The sequence below is a fragment of the Typopeltis vanoorti genome, chromosome 25, assembly GCF_054136105.1.
Source record: "Typopeltis vanoorti isolate ZY-2024b chromosome 25, IOZ_Tvanoo_1.0, whole genome shotgun sequence".
NCBI lineage: Eukaryota > Metazoa > Arthropoda > Arachnida > Uropygi > Thelyphonidae > Typopeltis > Typopeltis vanoorti.
The window spans coordinates 76037665-76057489 of record NC_143573.1 but is presented as its reverse complement, the minus strand read 5'-3'; the positions used below and the strand labels follow the sequence as shown (position 1 = coordinate 76057489).

Genomic DNA, 19825 nt, shown 5'->3' with positions numbered 1-19825 from the left:
TCGTCTCATCATATAGCTCAGAAACTTAGCATTATCCATATGCTCAAGAAAAGAGCTATACAGTACACAACAGATAAGAATGACCTACAAATGGAATTAATTACAATATCCAGAGAACTATCTTTAAATGGTTATCCAAAAAGACTCTACAACAAGATTCTCTTCACTGATATACCACATAGACAACGTGATGACGTCCAATACATCAGTACTATTACTATTCCATTTGTCAGCAGCATTTCCAAAAAATTAGCTAACCTTCTAAAACCACATAATATCAGAGTAGCATTCAAGCCAATCAACACTATTTGGAAATTTTTAAGATCACCGAAAGATCCTCATCCATTCTACAAGTACTCTGGAGTATATAATATACCTTGCTCATGTGGTATTAGTTATGTAGGTCAGACCTCTAGAAGCTTTGAAACGAGAAAGAAAGAACATATAGGATATGTCAGAAACAACAGACAAGACATTTCAGGCCTTTCTTGCCACTTTGCCTCTACTAACCATCACATTGAGTGGGATAAGAACCTTATGCCCTATATAGAAGATAACTACCATTCAAGAACCTTCAAGGAAGCAGCTAGTCGCCCGTAAAACTGAAAACCTAAACAAGAATCAAAGTCTAACCTTACCAGAAATTTGGAAAGTTTTTATCAGATCATTAAACATCAAAGAAATGAACTTTCATGACAATTATCATGAGCCATAACGAATAAATCACGTTCCCGAGACACGCGCATTGTCTCGTTCAATACTAATTTTTTGTATGAATTAGAACCATCAGTTATAACCTAGTCTGTTACCTTCATATAGCTTACTAGTTTGTATTCCCTGAAGATGCCGATAGAAAAATTGGCGAAACATGTAGGACAATAAAATAAAGCTACCTGACGAACATTATATAAAAAAAAAAAGTGTAATAGTCTTACACAACATTTGTATTTTATTTGGCAATTGTATTCTATTCAATATTATGATTTAATAAAATATAACTGCAAAATTTTGGGTTAATAATTTGGAATTAAAAAAAGATGAAAAGAAAATGTGAAGATCTAAATATGAAATTCTGTTAGAAGCACTATGGGCCATTATGGAATGGCAATTGCAAAATATATAGCCTCTCCTAGCCAAGTCATCCCCATACCATTGTAAACCACTAGCTGCCCTACAAGAAACTGCCCACTGCATGCCTTCCCTGATCTTTTACAGAAGGATATCAGAAAATCCTAATACTAATAAGGCTTCTGGTTCAGATGGTATTCCTCCAGTTGTGCTCAAAACTTGTGTCATAGAATTAACCCATCCTGTATTGCCTATATATGCTATCATATTCATGTCATCTATCCAACAATATGAAAGCAAGCCTTTATCCAGCCAGTACATAAAAATAGGGAGACAAAAGTCAGCCACATCAAACTATCATCCCACTGCTCTCACCTCCACATTCTCAAAAGTGATGGAGATCATCAATAACCAGCTTCTTCACTACCTGGAGACTCACCAATTAATTAGTGATCACCAATATGAATTCCGCTATTCTCATTCTACAATAGATCTCCTCACCAACCTTACCTTTGGGCACAGGCCATCAAAAGATTTGGAGAAACTCAAGTGGATGCCCTTAATTTTTCAAAAGCATCTGACTAACTGGCCTCCTGTGCTGTGTGACTTGATTGTAATCATGATAGATGGATTTCTCTCATAAAATTTTTCTTTCAATGCTGGAGTATCCAAGGGTTCTGTATCCATGCTCATCCTCCTTTACATGATCTCTTTCTCTCTCTCTGACTTCAAATCCTATTCATTTTGGTTGATAACTGTACCCAACTATCTCTTTCATTTTAGAAACCATGTAGTATTTGAACAATTGAAGCCTCAAGTTCTTCCATAACCAATGATTAAATGCTGATCTCACAATCTTCAAATGGAGTGAAGACTACAAAGTGATTTCAATGCTATAAAAACCCAGGCTTATCACACAAAAGAATCCTACTTCATTCCTACTTATTTTTGATAATATTCCAATATCCTTTCAAGACCAACTTTCCCTTCTTGGGCTAACTGTCACTTCCAACTTATCCTGGCACAAACATATTACATCCATAGCATCTTCAGCCTCTAAAAAAAAAAACTTTTTTTTGTTCAAAACATTACTTCTCTTCAACTCAACTCCTAACACTTTATAAGTTTCTGTCCAACCTTGGAATACTGTTTGGACATTTGGAGTGGTGCACCCAAAACTCTCTAAGAATTCATAAATAGAAAAGGATGTCTCTTTCACAGACTATCTTCAATCACTTTCCCATTGGCACTTTGTTTCTGCACCATGCCTTTTCTATAAGTACTTTTATGGGTGCTGCTGCCCTTAACTGGCCACTGCCAATCCTCAAACTTCTTCATTCCATCCACCTCTGTTCTTTGAAACAATCTCCCCCATACTGTTTTTCCCACTAAATACAACCTCCAAGTCTAAGAAACATATCACTAGATTACTTTTTCTCCTTAATCACTTACCCATATATTGATAATGTGTTCTTTAAGAAAGGTGAATGGGTTTGTGTATATTCAGTGGAAATCTGAATGCACAGTACGTTTTTTTTTTATAAATCAGTTTTTCTTTTTGTTTTGTTGGTTGCTGATTTGCCAGTGGCAAAACAGCATGTGAGTAGTTGCTAGAACAATTCTGGGCTGAGACTAGCAAAAAGCACATTTAGGACAATTACAATGATGAAGTTAAAATGGAGTGAAGTAACTATTCTTTGATATAACAACCCATTTGTTAATGAAGAAGTGAAATAGCCAATTCTGTTATAAACAAAGAGCATTTGATGTATGGAATTTAAGTTTAAATCTCACTCACACACACATGCATCTAAGAATGTTAAAGTTTTTAACCAACTTGCATTTCTTCAAGTTGGCTTAAAAATTATGCACAATTTCGCCATATAGAACATTAAGTGTAGGATAGTACAGTTGACTCACTATAGGGAATACACTCACTACAAACCTACCAAAAAAAAAAAAAAAAAAAAAAAAAAGCCCCAACCAAAACCTCATAGCTATAATGCTATGCTAAAAGAAATTTACTATGGTCATCTAATTATTTCCAATAATTGCAGTCCCTAAACATGCTATTTTATCTATACTATAAAAACCAATGGAATAAGAATACCTCATTCATTGCTTCATATATTAAATGTCCAAAATGTTCAATATCATCTACGGTAGTTACAGCACGGTGAAGACCTTCTTCTGGAGACATATTCAAGCCATGTCTATCCCTTACACCCTAAAATGACAAGAAATACATAATTTGTTATTTAAAAGAAGAATATTTAATAATTACTATAAAAATTATTACTTAAAGAATCCTGCAAACAGCTTTTTATAAACAGTTTAACAGATTATGTTAAATCAGCAATCTTTTGGTGCTGCACCAGAGAGGACTGTGTATATATACATATAGAGTCCTCTTCCAGTTCTGTATAATGGAGCAGTTACTAGAACACACAGTCAATCATTTGTTTTATTTGGTATATTATCATATTATGAGGGGTGCTTAAGGGTCAAAGCTGTATAACTGAGAGGAAACCTCCACATAGCCTTTAAAGGAATGCGGAGAACCGACCAGGGCATCTGACCTAATGTCCAATCCTCACCTTCTCTTGGTGCGCCATGTTGGGTATCTACTTGGATACTGAACGGACGAGGATGGGCTGGAAATTTGGGATTTAGCCGACCAAATTGTATTCTCGTGGTGCACCCTGTTGGGTATCTACTTTGATACTGAACGAACGAGGATGGGCTGACAATTTGGGATTTAGCCGACCAAATTGTATTCTTATTGGTTAAACCAAAATAAAAAATGATGGTACAACATGACAAAATTTCATGCCGGCTGGGGCGTCGCCCGGTTAAACAAGGCCCCCGTTGTTTTCGCCAGGGAACCAGGGCGAACAGCGAAAAGTCAGCTACTGGAACAAATCTGAAAACAAACCCCAACTCAACATCACCAGAGTTAAAGATCGGTACTGTCAACGTAAGAAGCCTGAATGGCAAAGAAATGGAGCTAGCTGAGGAATTAGATAAGTACCAGATCGACATAATAGGGGTGACTGAAACAAAAAAGACCAAAACTGGTGAGATCTTTCTGAGCAATAAATACAAAATGTTATATTCAGGCAATAACAATCAAGGAAAAGAAGGAGTAGCCATAGTATTCAACACAAAATACGAGGCTAATCTTCTTGAATGGCAGTCAGTCTCAAGTAGAGTAATGTGGGCAAATATGAGAATGGGGAACTGGACAATGAGACTTATTTGTGCCTATGGTCCCACAGAAGGTTCTACTAAGGTAGAAGTGGAGGAATTTTTTGAGGCTTTAGAAAAAGCAACTGACACAATGAAAAAGGAAAAGTTGGTCCTTGTTGGGGATTTAAATAGTAGAGTAGGAAATGATTGTGAGACATACAAAAATATTTTGGGAAAATTTGGAGAAAAGAGCAAAGCTAATAATAATGGCAAATATCTGTTGGATTTCTGCTCAGGACATGGACTGGTTATTACTAACACCATGTTCCAACATAAAAATGTGCACAAATTCACATGGAGAGAAGAGGCTAGGAATAAGAAAAGTCTCATTGACTATGTTATTGTTGATAGTGATGTTTTCTCCCTGGTGCAGGACACCAGAGTGTACAGAGGATTTGAAATTGGAAGTGATCACTATTTAGTCTTGAGCAGGATAAAATTGAATTTCATATTGAAAAGAATAACATGTAAGAAAGTTTTAAAGCGAATAAAAGTTGAGCAGCTCTCAGATGTAAACTGTAGACTAAAATACAGAAATATTATTGAAAAGAAAATGAAAGAGTTTGAGAACAGGAATCAAACCTTGGAGATTCAGTGGCAAACTCTGAAGGAAACATTGATTGATTCTGCCAGAGAGGCATGTGGTGAGGTTGTGTGCAAAGATAAAAAAATCAGAACTCCCTGGTGGACACAGGAAGTTAAAGAGGCAGTGAAGGAAAAGAAGAAAGCATATCAAAAGTTCCTGGCAAATAAGTCAGCTTTTACTCTTACAGAATACAGAGACAAATGTAAGAAAGCTAAACAGTGTGTAAAACTAGCTAAACAAAAGTCATGGGAGGACTTTGGCAAGAATATAGAAAATAAATATCAAGAAGGTGGCAAAATATTCTGGAGGTTGTTGAAGAAGCTTAGGAATGGAGGAAAGAGTGCTGTAAAAGGAATTAGAGATGATAAAGGTGAAATGAAAACAGGAGAAAAAGATATCCTTGAAGTATGGAGTAATTACTTTGAAAAACTGCTAAATGAAACAAGCAGTGATGACAGCACAGTGATAAAAAACACTGACCAGGCATGCAGTCAGGAATACATATCCATACTTGAAGTAGAAAAAGCCATCAAAGGCTTGAAATGTGGAAAGGCAGCAGGAGTAGATGATATTCAACCAGAAATGCTGAAGTATGGTGGTATAAGAGTCTTACAGTGGCTGCACTGCATAGTTCAGAAAGCCTGGACAGAGGGACGAATTCCCGATGATTGGAGTAGAGCTCTCATAGTACCCATATATAAAAATGGAAATAAAACTGAATGTGAGAATTACAGAGGTATTTCCCTACTGAGTGTTTCTGGCAAGATCTATGCAAGTATACTTGAAAAACGGTTGAGAAGAATTGTGGAAGAAAAGCTTGGTGAAGAACAAGCTGGATTCAGGCGAAATAGAGGCTGTCAGGATCAGATCTTCACTTTACGACAAATAGTCGAGAAAGCATGGGAATATAACAAAGATCTGTATTTAAGTTTTGTCGATTTGGAAAAGGCATATGACAAGGTGCCAAGAGAGAAGCTATTCAATACGCTGCAGTTATATGGTGTCAATGGGGCATTATATCAAGCAATACTTATTCTTTATTTGAGTTGTGAGTCAGCAGTTAGAATTGAAGGAAGTACAGGAAGATGGTTTAATGTTAAATCTGGTGTGAGACAAGGATGTACATTATCCCCTCTGTTATTCATTATCTATATGGATCACATTATGAAGGAATGTGGTATTAAACCTGATATCAAAATTGGAGATGCTAATGTCAGCTGTTTGCTTTATGCGGATGATGTTATACTTCTAAATAAATCCGCTACAAGTCTGCAAGATTCTCTGACTAAATTGAATAGCTGTTGTAATAGATATGGTATGAAGGTCAGCAATAAAAAGACAAAGACAATGAAAATAGGCAGAATCATTGAAAATGTCAACTGTGTTGTGAATGGAGAACCTGTGGAACAAGTAAAACATTTCAGCTACTTAGGCACAATTTTTACTGAAGATGGTAAACTAAATATAGAAATAGACAACAGAATCAGCAAAGCTGGTATCGTGGGAAGTCAATTGAATAAATTCATATGGAATAAGAAAGAAATTAGTCGGAACACTAAATTAGCTGTATACAAGACTGTGTTCAAACCAATTTTAACTTATGGATCTGAGAGCTGGGTCAGAAGTAAAACACTTGACCAAAGACTAGAGACCGCAGATATGAGAGTCCTGAGAAAGATTAGAGGCGTGAACAGATGGCATCAATGGCAATATCATATTAAAAATGAGGATATTAGGAAAGAACTTGACATTGTCAGCATCCAGGAATGCGTTAGCAGAGCTAATCTCAGATGGTATGGTCACTTAAATAGAATGGGAGAGGAAAGATTAGCAAAACAAGTGTTCTCTGCCAGGTTGGCAGGAAAACGACCCAGAGGAAGACCAAGATATAGGTGGATTGATACGGTACAAAGTGCCTTAGACGATAGAAATATAAGATCTGATAATGTTGGGGTCTTGACAAGTAACAGACTGATTTGGAGGAAAATTGTAGATAGGAAGTTAGTAATGATGTAATTTTTTTCATGTAGTACTGTCATATCCTGTACACCCCTTGAGGGTACATGGCAGGAATTTGATGATGATGATGATGATAAACCAAAATATAGAATGATGGTACAACATGACAAAAATTTCATGCCGGCTGGGGCGTCGCCCGGTTAAACAAGGCCCCCGTTGTTTTCGCCAGGGAACCAGGGCGAACAGCGAAAAGTCAGCTACTGGAACAAATCTGAAAATAAACCCCAACTCAACATCACCAGAGTTAAAGATCGGTACTATCAACGTAAGAAGCCTGAATGGCAAAGAAATGGAGCTAGCTGAGGAATTAGATAAGTACCAGATCGACATAATAGGGGTGACTGAAACAAAAAAGACCAAACTGGTGAGATCTTTCTGAGCAATAAATACAAAATGTTATATTCAGGCAATGACAATCAAGGAAAAGAAGGAGTAGCCATAGTATTTAACACAAAATACGAGGCTAATCTTCTTGAATGGCAGTCAGTCTCAAGTAGAGTAATGTGGGCAAATATGAGAATGGGGAACTGGACAATGAGACTTATTTGTGCCTATGGTCCCACAGAAGGTTCTACTAAGGTAGAAGTGGAGGAATTTTTTGAGGCTTTAGAAAAAGCAACTGACAATGAAAAAGGAAAAGTTGGTCCTTGTTGGGGATCTAAATAGCAGAGTAGGAAATGATTGTAAGACATACAAAAATATTTTGGGAAAATTTGGAGAAAAGAGCAAAGCTAATAATAATGGCAAATATCTATTGGATTTCTGCTCAGGACATGGACTGGTTATTACTAACACATGTTCCAACATAAAAATGTGCACAAATTCACATGGAGAGAAGAGGCTAGGAATAAGAAAAGTCTCATTGACTATGTTATTGTTGATAGTGATGTTTTCTCCCTGGTGCAGGACACCAGAGTGTACAGAGGATTTAAAATTGGAAGTGATCACTATTTAGTCTTGAGCAGGATAAAATTGAATTTCATATTGAAAAGAATAACATGTAAGAAAGTTTTAAAGCGAATAAAAGTTGAGCAGCTCTCAGATGTGAGCTGTAGACTAAAATACACAAAGATTATTGAAGGAAAAATGAAAGAGTTTGAGAACAGGAATCAAACCTTGGAGATTCATTGGCAAACTCTGAAGAAAACATTGATTGATTCTGCCAGAGAGGCATGTGGTGAGGTTGTTTGTAAGGATAAAAAAATCAGAACTCCCTGGTGGACACAGGAGGTTAAAGAGGCAGTGAACGAAAAGAAGAAAGCATACCAAAAGTTCCTGTCAAATAAGTCAGCTTGTGCTCTTAGAGAATATAGAGACAAATGCAAGAATGCTAAACACTGTGTAAAACTAGCTAAACAAAAGTCATGGGAGGACTTTGGCAAGAATATAGAAAATAAATATCAAGAAGGTGGCAAAATATTCTGGAGGTTGTTGAAGAAGCTTAAGAATGGAGGAAAGAGTGCTATAAAAGGAATTAGAGATGATAAAGGTGACATGAAAATGGGAGAAAAAGATATCCTTGAAATATGGAGTAATTACTTTGAAAAACTGCTAAATGAAACAAGCATTGATGACAGCACAGTGGTAAAAAACACTGACCAGGCATGCAGTCAGAAATACATATCCATACTAGAAGTAGAACAAGCCATCAAAGGCTTGAAATGTGGAAAGGCAGCAGGAGTAGATGATATTCAACCAGAAATGCTGAAGTATGGTGGTATAAGAGTCTTACAGTGGCTGCACAGCATAGTTCAGAAAGCCTGGACAGAGGGACGAATTCCCGATGATTGGAGTAGAGCTCTCATAGTACTCATATATAAAAAGGGAAATAAAACTGCATGTGAGAATTACAGAGGTATTTCCCTACTGAGTGTTCCTGGCAAGATCTATGCAAGTATACTTGAGAAACGGTTGAGAAGAATTGTGGAAGAAAAGCTTGGTGAAGAACAAGCTGGATTCAGGCCAAATAGAGGCTGTCAGGATCAGATCTTCACTTTACGACAAATAGTCGAGAAAGCATGGGAATATAACAAAGATCTGTATTTAAGTTTTGTCGATCTGGAAAAGGCATATGACAAGGTGCCAAGAGAAAAGCTATTCAATACGCTGCAGTTATATAGTGTCAATGGGACATTATATCAAGCAATACTTAGTCTTTATTTGAGTTGTAAGTCAGCAGTTAGAATTGAAGGAAGTACAGGAAGATGGTTTAATGTTAAATCTGGTATGAGACAACGATGTACATTATCCCCTCTGTTATTCATTATCTATATGGATCGCATTATGAAGGAAAGTGGTATTAAACATAATATCGAAATTGGAGATGTTAATGTCAGCTCTTTGCTTTATGCGGATGATGTTATACTTCTAAATAAATCCGCTACAAGTCTGCAAGATTCTCTGACTAAATTGAATAGCTCTTGTAATAGATATGGTATGAAGGTCAACAATAAAAAGACAATGAAAATAGGCAGAATCATTGAAAATGTCAACTGTGTTGTGAATGGAGAACCTGTGGAACAAGTAAAACATTTCAGCTATTTAGGCACGATTTTTACTGAAGATGGTAAATTAAATATAGAAATAGACAACAGAATCAGCAAAGCTGGTATGGTGGGAAGTCAATTGAATAAATTCATATGGAATAAGAGAGAAATTAGTCGCAACACTAAATTAGCTGTATACAAGACAGTGTTCAAACTAGTTTTAACTTATGGATCTGAGAGCTGGGTCAGAAGTAAAACATTTGACCAAAGACTAGAGACTTCAGATATGAAAGTCCTGAGAAAGATTATAGGCGTGAACAGGTGGCATCAATGGCAGTATCATATTAAAAACGAGGATATTAGGAAAGAACTTGACATTGTCAGCATCCAGGAATGTGTTAGCAGAGCTAATCTTAGGTGGTGTGGTCACTTAAACAGAATGAGCGAGGAAAGATTAGCAAAACAAGTGTTCTCTGCCAGGTTGGCAGGAAAACGACTGAGAGGAAGACCAAGATATCGGTGGATTGATACGGTACAAAGTGCTTTAGACGATAGAAATATAAGAGCTGATAATATTAGAGTGTTGACAAGTAACAGACTGTTGAAAATTTATTTAATATAAAATTTATTTTATTTTTTTATTTTTATTTTATATAAATTTATTTTATATAAAAGGTGATAAACCTTTTGGCAACTCCCATAGGCACAGATGACTTGCTACTGCTTCTGCCTGGTATCTCCAGCTCTGGGCCTGGCTCCCACTGAAGAGACCTCGATAAAGGTCGAAACTAGTCTGGGTAGATGGCCAATCCCTTTAATGCATAACAGTATACATATCCACATAGGAAATGTGTTTTGCATTATGGGAGATACTGGGTTAGAAGTGCCTGGTAGCTTGCTCCACCTTTGCCACGAGTTGCCTTGGTGTTGCACTACTTACTGGATAAGATAGTACAACACTATATTTAGTCCTGAAGATATTTTCAGGCGCAAACTTTGTTTGCTCTCACTGGGATAAAGGATTAAACTAAATCTATTATTATTATTATTAAAGTAACAGACTGATTTGGAGGAAAATTGTAGATAGGAAATTAATAATGATGTAATTTTTTTCATGTAGTACTATCATATCCTGTACACCCCTTGAGGGTACATGGCAGGAATTTGATGATGATGATCATATTATGAACATTTATGATTCTATAAATGAATGAATCTTTAATATTTTTCATAATTTTTCCAGCAGATGGCAACACTGCACTGCATTAGTTGTAACAGCCCAAACCTGAGGTCCCTTCAGTCTATATCCATTTCAGAGAAAGAGCAAAATAGTGTAATTTTTGGTTACAGAATATCATATTGCATGACATTCAATATCAGGTAATGTTCTCTGCATACTGGAAGAAGTGTTGGATGGTAAACAACTGAAGATTTACCTATTCAAACACATTAGACTGATGGCAATGATGCAAAAAAAGGTTTTTGTTGGCTGAGAACTACAAACCATAGATGATGCTAATTGGTAGTTTATTGCAGATGATATATGCTGACTAAATTTTTTTAACAAAATATCAGAAAGTAATGAAACATTATTTTATTAATAATCAATGGATTTATTGATGTATATTTATTTATTTAAGCATTAGTTTCTGAAAATATAAATAACATGAATGATAAAAAAAATGTGAAAAGTGGCCTTGCTTTATGATTTCATAAATGAAATTAAAAAAAAAACGAAGCAAGACCTCCCTAATATGTACATATCTGCTAATTCAAACCAATTACTTTTTAGGGATAGTGCAGGAATCACTCAAGACCTATATAAACTACTAAAATAAAATAACTGCAAACTACTCACCATCAGATGTTCAAATGCATGCATGCTGAAGTCTAAATCTACAATTTCTGTGCAATTTGGTTTCTTGGTTTCAGGAGGAGTCACAGAAGAACTTTTTAAGAATTCGTCACCACTGTAAAAAAAAATAAATAAATAAATAAAATAAAAGTATATGTGGGAAAAATAAAGTTTTCCAAAAATGTGAATTGTTTACTGTAAGTTCACCAAAAATACTAATTTATGTGCACAGAAAAATTAAAAATGATTAAAATAAAATGAAAAAAGAAAGATCTTTTAATCTGATAACTGAACATGTGTTATTTGGAAAAAATGCATGTAAACAATATAGTCTGCAAGGTTTTTTCCCTTCATTTTCTCTGCATACATGTGTTTGTAACATGAAATGGAATTCTGCACACTTACCAAACTTTAATGCTTCATTCAGTGCTGGGATCAGCATCCAGAAGAGAAGCAGAAGTATCATCTATTTTTCCATTAAAAGCCTAAAGATCATTTAATGATAATCCTTTCATATTTTTTTTTCGTAGAGACTTCAGCAATGGTAATTTAATTTACCTTCCTCTTCATATCTTGTTTGTTTATTTTTTCTACTGATTATCATTTACATTTGTTAGGTTCACAAGCTTGCTGCATTTCCTCTTCCCACTCATAATTGCATATACTGTTTTAGTAGAGTCGGAACATCAGTAATGTAGTACGGTACTGTTAAAATATTTTTAAATTCGAAATTCTCAAAAATTATAAACTGTGTTATAGCAAAACTGCACTGTTCAAAATCACACTATGCAAGGTGTTACTGTACATGTGACAAAACCCACAAAACAAATACTCAATTACACTCATTAAAACAAGAATAACACATCACAACAAAACTGTGAAACATTTTCTAAAAAATTACTTATCTGTATGCAGCGTGCTACTTTAAACACCCACAAATCATCCTCTCAAATTACTAGTATAACAATTATTTACATGATAATAGATATAACATTCTTTTTTTCTAAATAAAAACATGAGGGAAGTTAAAGAATACTGACCACAGCATTTGTCAATTTTGTAGTTCCCATTACTGTTATGACTGGTCAATTTTACTGCATAAGTCTTCATGTTCCTAGCATTCTTCATTGGATAGCACTTTACTTCAAGAAAAAGAAAGTGTGAGAAAAAAGTGCAAGAGACTGGGAGAAAAACAGATAGTATTGTATTGGAATTCAATGATAAGAGGTGTACTTAATGAGAAAGTGACAAAAGCATGTTTTCCAGGTGCAAAGATAAAGGATGTTAGTGATGCTCTAAGTATGCAGAAGAATGGAGTGAATGAGCTGATTGTATTCACTGGCACAAATGATTTGAAAAGTGAGATATGCAATGAGAGATTTCTTCCACTAACAAAGAGTTGTTAGTGGAAGAAAAAAAAAGGAAGATCAAGAAAGTAAAGACTGTGAGTCTGCTGCCTCGGTATGATGGACAGAACTAAGAAGGGCCATGATTGTCAATGAGAAGATTGCGCAGGAGAAGGTGTGCAGTTTATTGATGTATGGAGTGAATTATGTCTGACGGACTACATTTAAATGGTTTTGGTGTCAGATGTTTGGAGAAAGTGTTGTTTATTGAGAGTGTGGTGTGTCTGGCCACCCCTGCAATAAATGAGCATGGGTACAATAATGATTACGCAACGCTGAACAGGATTACACAAGGGTAACTATGGTACAAAGGGACATTTGAAATGCATGTACAATAATGCAAGAAGTATTAGGGATAAGGGTGAGGAGACGAAGTGGGGTATTGCTGATGATAGCTGCAAAATTACAACCAACAAAATTAGAAGTTAAAGAGGATATTAGGTCTGAGGGAGATGGCTCATTTGAGGCTGTCTGATGTGAGAGATAGAGGCAAATAGGACAAAATACATTGTTAGGTGCTGCTATAGACTGGGGAGAAGGGTTTCCAGGAAGACGAAGATGGCATGTATTGGCAGATCAGCACAATGAACAACTATGAACAATAATTTGCCATAAGGTGCTTTGACCTCATTAAATAAAAATCTCAGGATGAGGGTAAGATGTAGTGACCATATGAACAATAATTGTTCATAATTGTTGAAATATAATGAACAATTATTATGAGAGATTTTAACTAAGAGGACATCGATTGGAGAGAGGAAAGGGGCATAGCAAGATGGAAGTGGGATTTATACAGTTGCTAAGGTATAATTACATGAAACAACATATTATATAGGGGACAAGGGGTTTGAAGGTGCTAGATCTGACAGCAGCATCAGAAGATGTATCAATAACCATCAATAACAAGGGGTATACACTCTGCCTCCAATTTTGACATTGTCCAATAGTGACCATGTGGTCTTATTCTGGGAAGTTGCCAAACACATGGAGTTTTCTGTCAAGAAGGGGTTAATGTTCAACTACAAGGCTAGTGATTATGAGAGACTCGGAAGTCATCTTGGAACAATGCCATGACTTGAGAAGCTATAAGAAAAGAATGCCAGTAGTGCATGGCAAGTGGTCAGAGATCGCTTGAAAGTAGCAGTATCAGACTGCATACCAAAGATCAGGAGGATTAACCAAGTTGTAATTAAGTGGATGAGTAGAGATATAAAACAAGAGCCACAAAAAAAAAAAAAAAAAAAAAAAAAAAAAAAAATGTAGAGGAAATATATATAAATAAATAAAAAAAAAGGGTAAGGAGGACCAAATCAGGCTATGAGAGAGAATTAGCCAAACAGGTCAAAACCAAAAGAGTTTTTTTTTAATTATGTAGCAAATAAGAGGAAAAATTACTATGATAGAATGCTTGCTTATTTTGCAAAGGTGTGTCATCCAGGTGGTGATTTTACAGTTGCTGATGTTACAGAGATGCATATGAACATTGAGGTAGATGAACAGGAGGTGTTCAGCATATTAAAATATATGAATGTGAACACAGCGACAGCAGGACTGGATGGCATATCAGCCCATGTACTACGTGAGTGTGCAAGAGAATTGGCATTGCCTCTGACAAAGTTGTTCTATCTAAGCCTCAGCTCTGGTAGGGTTCCAAGGAAGTAGAAAGAGGGTAAGATAGTACCATTGAATAAAGGTGGCTCCAAGACAGAGGTGGCAATCTACAGACTAATTAATATATTGGGAGTGGTTGTTAAAGTATTGGAAAAGTTGGCAAAAGGTAAAATACAACAGTGGGTGGATAGGGATGCAATATCTATCATGAGCAGCATGGGTAAAGGGTAGGCCTTTAGTAACTTATTCACATTTTATAATAAAGTGACAGCAGAACTGGATAAAAGTAATGGCTACACCATGAATCTAACAGATAAGCTTAAGTGTTGACAGTTATTCATGACTTATTTTTAATAGTATTAACATCACCAAATGAACTATTTTATAAAAAGATGTTTTATTAATTTGTTTATATTTTGATGAATTTCAAATCTGCATCATCAGAGCACAACATAGCATGTATATGTGACAGTGAGTAATGAAACAATATACCGTATATCATCGCATATAATGCGAACCTTAAAAAATATAACGTCTTATTAGACTTGCACACACAATATATACTACCTAATGCCTATGCAACCAAATCTACTTGACCCACTCGCATTCGGTGACCGAGTGCGCATCGTATCTGCGCATAAAGTCAGTAATGTAAGTAGTGCTAATATCCCGCCCCCTTGGCATATATTAGCACAATTATATCGGTTTAACCACAGTTCATTTTAAATATTATTCGTTAAACAAATCTAGCCTGAAAATGAGCCAACAGAAACGTAAATGTTCATCTTTCGAAGCAGGATTTAAATTGCGTGTCATGCAGTTTGCAGAAGAACATAATAACAGTGTTGCTATGAGAGAATTTGTTGTAGCAGAGAGTAATATTAGACTTTGGCGTAAGCAAAAAGACAGTCTTGACTTTTGATGATGACGACAACTACTACACTGATGACACAATGCCTACAGATGAATTTATAAATGAAATGTTTGATGACTCAAAAGATGAAGAAGAATTTAAAGGATTTTGACATTTTGTTTTAAAATAAATATTTCTTTTGTTAATTCATGTTGTATTTTGACATTTTGTTTTAAAATAATATTTCTTTCGTTAATTCGTACTGTTTTATTTATAATGTTAGGGAACAAGATTAACAGATCGCATTATACGTGGACATGGCATTTTAGGGCTAGTTTTCAAACAAAATTTCTAGTTCGCATTATACGCGAAAATATACGGTAGTTTTTTGGTGCCCTCGAATGTTGTAAAAAAATTTTACTGTTATGTGAGAGTTGCCCTTAAGATATTAAGTTGCCCTTAGTCTCCCAAATTTTTGGCAAATTAATGCAACTAGATTTATTCAGGTTAAAAGAATTTTTTACAGCCATGGCTGACTCAAAAAAATAATATTTCAGATCCGTAATGACTTCTAAATAGTACATTAGTTTTCTTCCATCTAATCCTGTTTGAAGAGGTGTCCAAAGCGTGGTCTACCAGTCCTGACTTGCCATAATAATGATAGCAAATGTATGTTTTATGTTCTTCCAGAAGAACATAAAAATGGAAGAACATAAAAAATACATTTGCTACTATTATTATGCAAGTCAGGACTGGCAGACCATGCTTTGGACACCACTTCACATATGATTAGATGGAAGAAAACTAATGTGCTATTTAGAAGTCATTACAAATCCGAAAGATCATTCTTTTGAGTCAGTCATGGCTATGAAGAATTTCCCTAACCTGAACAAATATGGTTGCATTAATTTGCCAAAAATTTGGGAGACTTATCTTAAGAGCAACTCTCACATAGCTATACTTTTTTTTTTACATTAGAGGGCGCCAAAAAATAGGACTTTAGATCTTTTGTTCATTTGATGTTGCTAATACCATTAAAAATAAGTCATGGCTACACCATGATACTGCTCAACTTTGCCAAGGCATTCACAAAATAACACAACATGGAAAACTATTACAAAAACTGGAAAGGTTGGGAATGGATATGAGGCTAATAGTATGGATAGGGGGATGGCTGATGGACAGACACCAAAGAGTAGTATATGGTGGAGTAGAGTCTAGGAGAATCTAGGAAGGGAATATTCAGTTGTTTACTGTTGATACAAAACTAGAGAGAACAATAGTTGATAAAGGTGATGTAGATATCCTGCAGGATGATTTAAATAAATTTGCAATGGGGGCAAAGGATAATAACAGTCAATTTAATGTTGCAAAATGTAAGATTATACACTTCAGGTTGAAAAGGTTGCATATGGTGTATCATATTGATGGTATTGGTTTGCAGGAAATTGATAAGGCTAGGGACTTGGAGATAATGGTGGACAAAGAGTTGAAGTTCAGGGGGAATATTGCAAAAGTTGCAAAATACGTAGGCTGTTCAATAAGTAATAAGACTAATATTTATACAGAAAACAGATTACCTTTAATCGTCATCATTTACATGGTCTTTTTCGAAGTAACTACCGTGAGACGCGATGCATTTGTCCCAACGTTGCGTCTACTTCTTAAACACATGTGAAAGTCCGTTTTTTGAGAGTTCTTTCAAAACCGCCTCCGCAGCTTTTACACATGCTTTGTTGCTTTCTAAGTGGCGGCCTCTTAGTGGTTTCTTGAGCTGAGGAAACAGTCAGAAATCGCATGGTGTGAGATCAGGACTGTATGGAGGGTGTGGTAGGATATCTGTGTTGTTCTTCTGCAAAATGTCCACTACACAACCAGCAATATGTGGCCTTGCATTATCGTGGTGCAGTAAGAAGCCATTCTTCAGCAATAGACGCTTCCTTTTGACGTGCTTGATGATAATCGCTGCTGTGTTGATCATTGTCTCTGTGATGGACGTTGAAGGTCTTCCCTCACGTTCAAGATCTTCCACATTTTGCCTTCCTTCCTTAAAAGTTTTATGCCAGCGAAAAACACTTGCCCTCGACATTGCTTCATCATGGAAAGCTTCGCGTATCATGTTAAAAGTGTCCGATGCCGATTTTTTCAAACACACACAAAATTTAATTGCATAATGCTGTTCCAAAGACGCTTCCATTTTGAAGACTGGTCACGCCTTGTAGGCACACCGAAACAAGCTTGCGTTTAGTCACTTGACACTCTGGCACATCAGCCCATATATGCCATCTATCAACCTCTTTTGTTAATACAGACAGCAACATTTCTTTATTCCAGAGAAATTAATATTGTGATAAGTGGTTTTGCCACAGTAAAATTAGTCTTATTACTTATTGAACAGCCCACGTAGCTCATCAAATTACTTGGATGTCGAAAAACATACTAACAAGTAAAGATAAGGAAGTTATTATCCATTTTTTTTATAAGGCTATGATATGGCCAGATCTTGACTACTGCACACGTACACAGATTTGGTCACCTGGGTTTTTTGGGAACCAGGAGGTGATCGAAAAGATTCAGAGACAAGTGGCCAAAATAGTGACAGGTCTGTGGAATACTCCCTACGAGGATAGGTTGAAGGTTTGTGGGTTACAAAGTTTAGTTGATATTGGGAAAAGAGGAGACATGATAGAAACTTTTAAGATATTAAAGGAATTTTATAAAATTGATGCAAGTGAAATTTTTCAATATATGACAAATAGAGAACTAGGGGCCATCTGTGGAAGTTGTGTAAGAGGGTAGTTAGTGGAAAGGGGGGGGGGGTGCAGACCAGATTTTTTGCATGGAGAGTGGTGAGTGAGTGGAATGGATTGCCAGAATTGATTGCGAGTTCCCTGATGGTAAATGGATTCAAGGAGAGGTATGATAGGATTTGTATGTATGATGGTTGATTAGGATCTCCCATGATGAGACTCCATGGAGATGCTGTAAATAATAAGAAAATCACAAAAGCTTCTTCAACTTTATTATATATTCTTGTGAAAAACAGTTTGTCTATTCAAACAACTCACATATCAAATAAAATCGTATGTAAAATATGTGTGACTGCCCACTGTTTGAATTACATTCTGGTAATGGCTGATTATTACCATTGATCTCCAGTCATAGATCCATCCTGAGAAAGCCTTACTGTCACACACACACAATACTCGTTGAACTCATTCAATCAGTCTGTACTCACTATGCTCTCAGATAATGCATTCCACCAACTAACCAACTGCTCTCCATCCAACAATACACTTATTAGCTATGGCTATAACAGTATCTCAAATTTTTGGCAAATTAATACAACTAGATTTGTTCAGCAGGTTAAAAGAATTCTTTACAGCCATGGCTGATTCAAAAAAATAATATTTCAGATCTGTAACAACTTCTAAATAGTACATCAGTTTTCTTCATCTAATCCTGTGTGAAGAGGTGTCCAAAGCATGGTCCAAACTTCCCTTATTCATACTCTCCTGTACAACTACCTTCCAGAGACTACTGTGCCATCTTTATCCACTGTATGAAAATTCTTCTGCATTAATCTAATACAAACTCTTCAACTTACATGTCTCAAACACACTACCCCTCCCTCTGCTTCCTAATCTAAATGGCATTTCCTCAATCTCTCCTCATATCCAACATTACAGAGACCTCATTAGTTAGTATTCTCTGGATCCTTTCCAAAATATCTTCATCCCTTGAAAACCAGGTGATGAAATCTGTGTATAGAAATTGATATGTAGGCTCAATTAAGGCCTTTCAATATCCTCCTCTTTCCTGCAATATGGCTCCTAAATCTCAAATCTCTGACGACCATCAATCCCAGGTTATCACCTTTGTTTTAATTTTTAATGGCACATTAGGATCTTTGGCTATATACTCAAAGGTGAAAATATATTAAAATATAACTGTAATATCTAATATCCTTCTCATTGGTGTGTGTGTGTGTGTGTGTGTGTGTGTGTGTGTGTGTGTGTGTGTGTGTGTGTGTGTGTGTGTGTGTGTGTGTGTGTGTGTGTGTGTGATATATATATTATATACAATTATAAAGATAAGTTTTTAAATCCATGCAGAAAAGTAAAGTTATATCTGAAGAACTGGATACAATCTGCATGACTGTATATGATTCATAAAGTTCTTTGGAGTGGTGATTGTGCAAAATCCATTAGAATAAAATAAAAGAATGTGTCTGCAGTAAAAAGTTTACCTGAAAGTACAAATTAGATAAATATTCTGGTTTGTCTCATAAATCATTCATCAGTGTAACATATGAATAATGGAAAATCCAAAGATAATGTAAGTGCATGGAGAATGGTTGATTAAAAAAAAAATTAAACAGTTTTTAATGACAGTTTAATGAAAATTGTATTTGCACTATAGGATCTAATAGTGCAACAATTTTAAACTTGATGCTCTTGCAATTCCAAATGAAAAGATGCCATTCTACACTTCAGCAGGCAATGCTAACCATGCCTTTCCATGGTGCAACACGTTTCCACAAAAGTGGCTCTGATGAACCTAGCAAATATTCCCACTTGAAATGGCAAATGCTATGTTGGTCTCAAGAGAAGGGGTTTCAGTTTTTTTCCTTTCCCTTCTCCATGAAGTATGAGCAGTACCTTTCAAGGACTTACAAAATATAATTTTGTA

The 19825-nt window shown here is 35.8% G+C and overlaps 1 protein-coding gene across 3 annotated transcripts in view; it reads right to left on the bottom strand.

Annotated features, from left to right (window-relative positions):
- The window catches only part of LOC150092858 (tetratricopeptide repeat protein 17-like), a 191252-nt gene that overhangs the window by 148852 nt on the left and 22575 nt on the right, over positions 1–19825 (bottom strand). For all 3 annotated transcript variants that reach the window (XM_090414329.1, XM_090414327.1, XM_090414328.1), the window contains exons 2-3: positions 11267–11378; positions 3179–3295 (exon numbers count right to left, since the gene is read on the bottom strand). In XM_090414329.1, coding sequence (XP_090270455.1) covers positions 3179–3295; positions 11267–11378 — 229 coding nt within the window. The remainder of the gene's footprint in view (positions 1–3178; positions 3296–11266; positions 11379–19825) is intronic.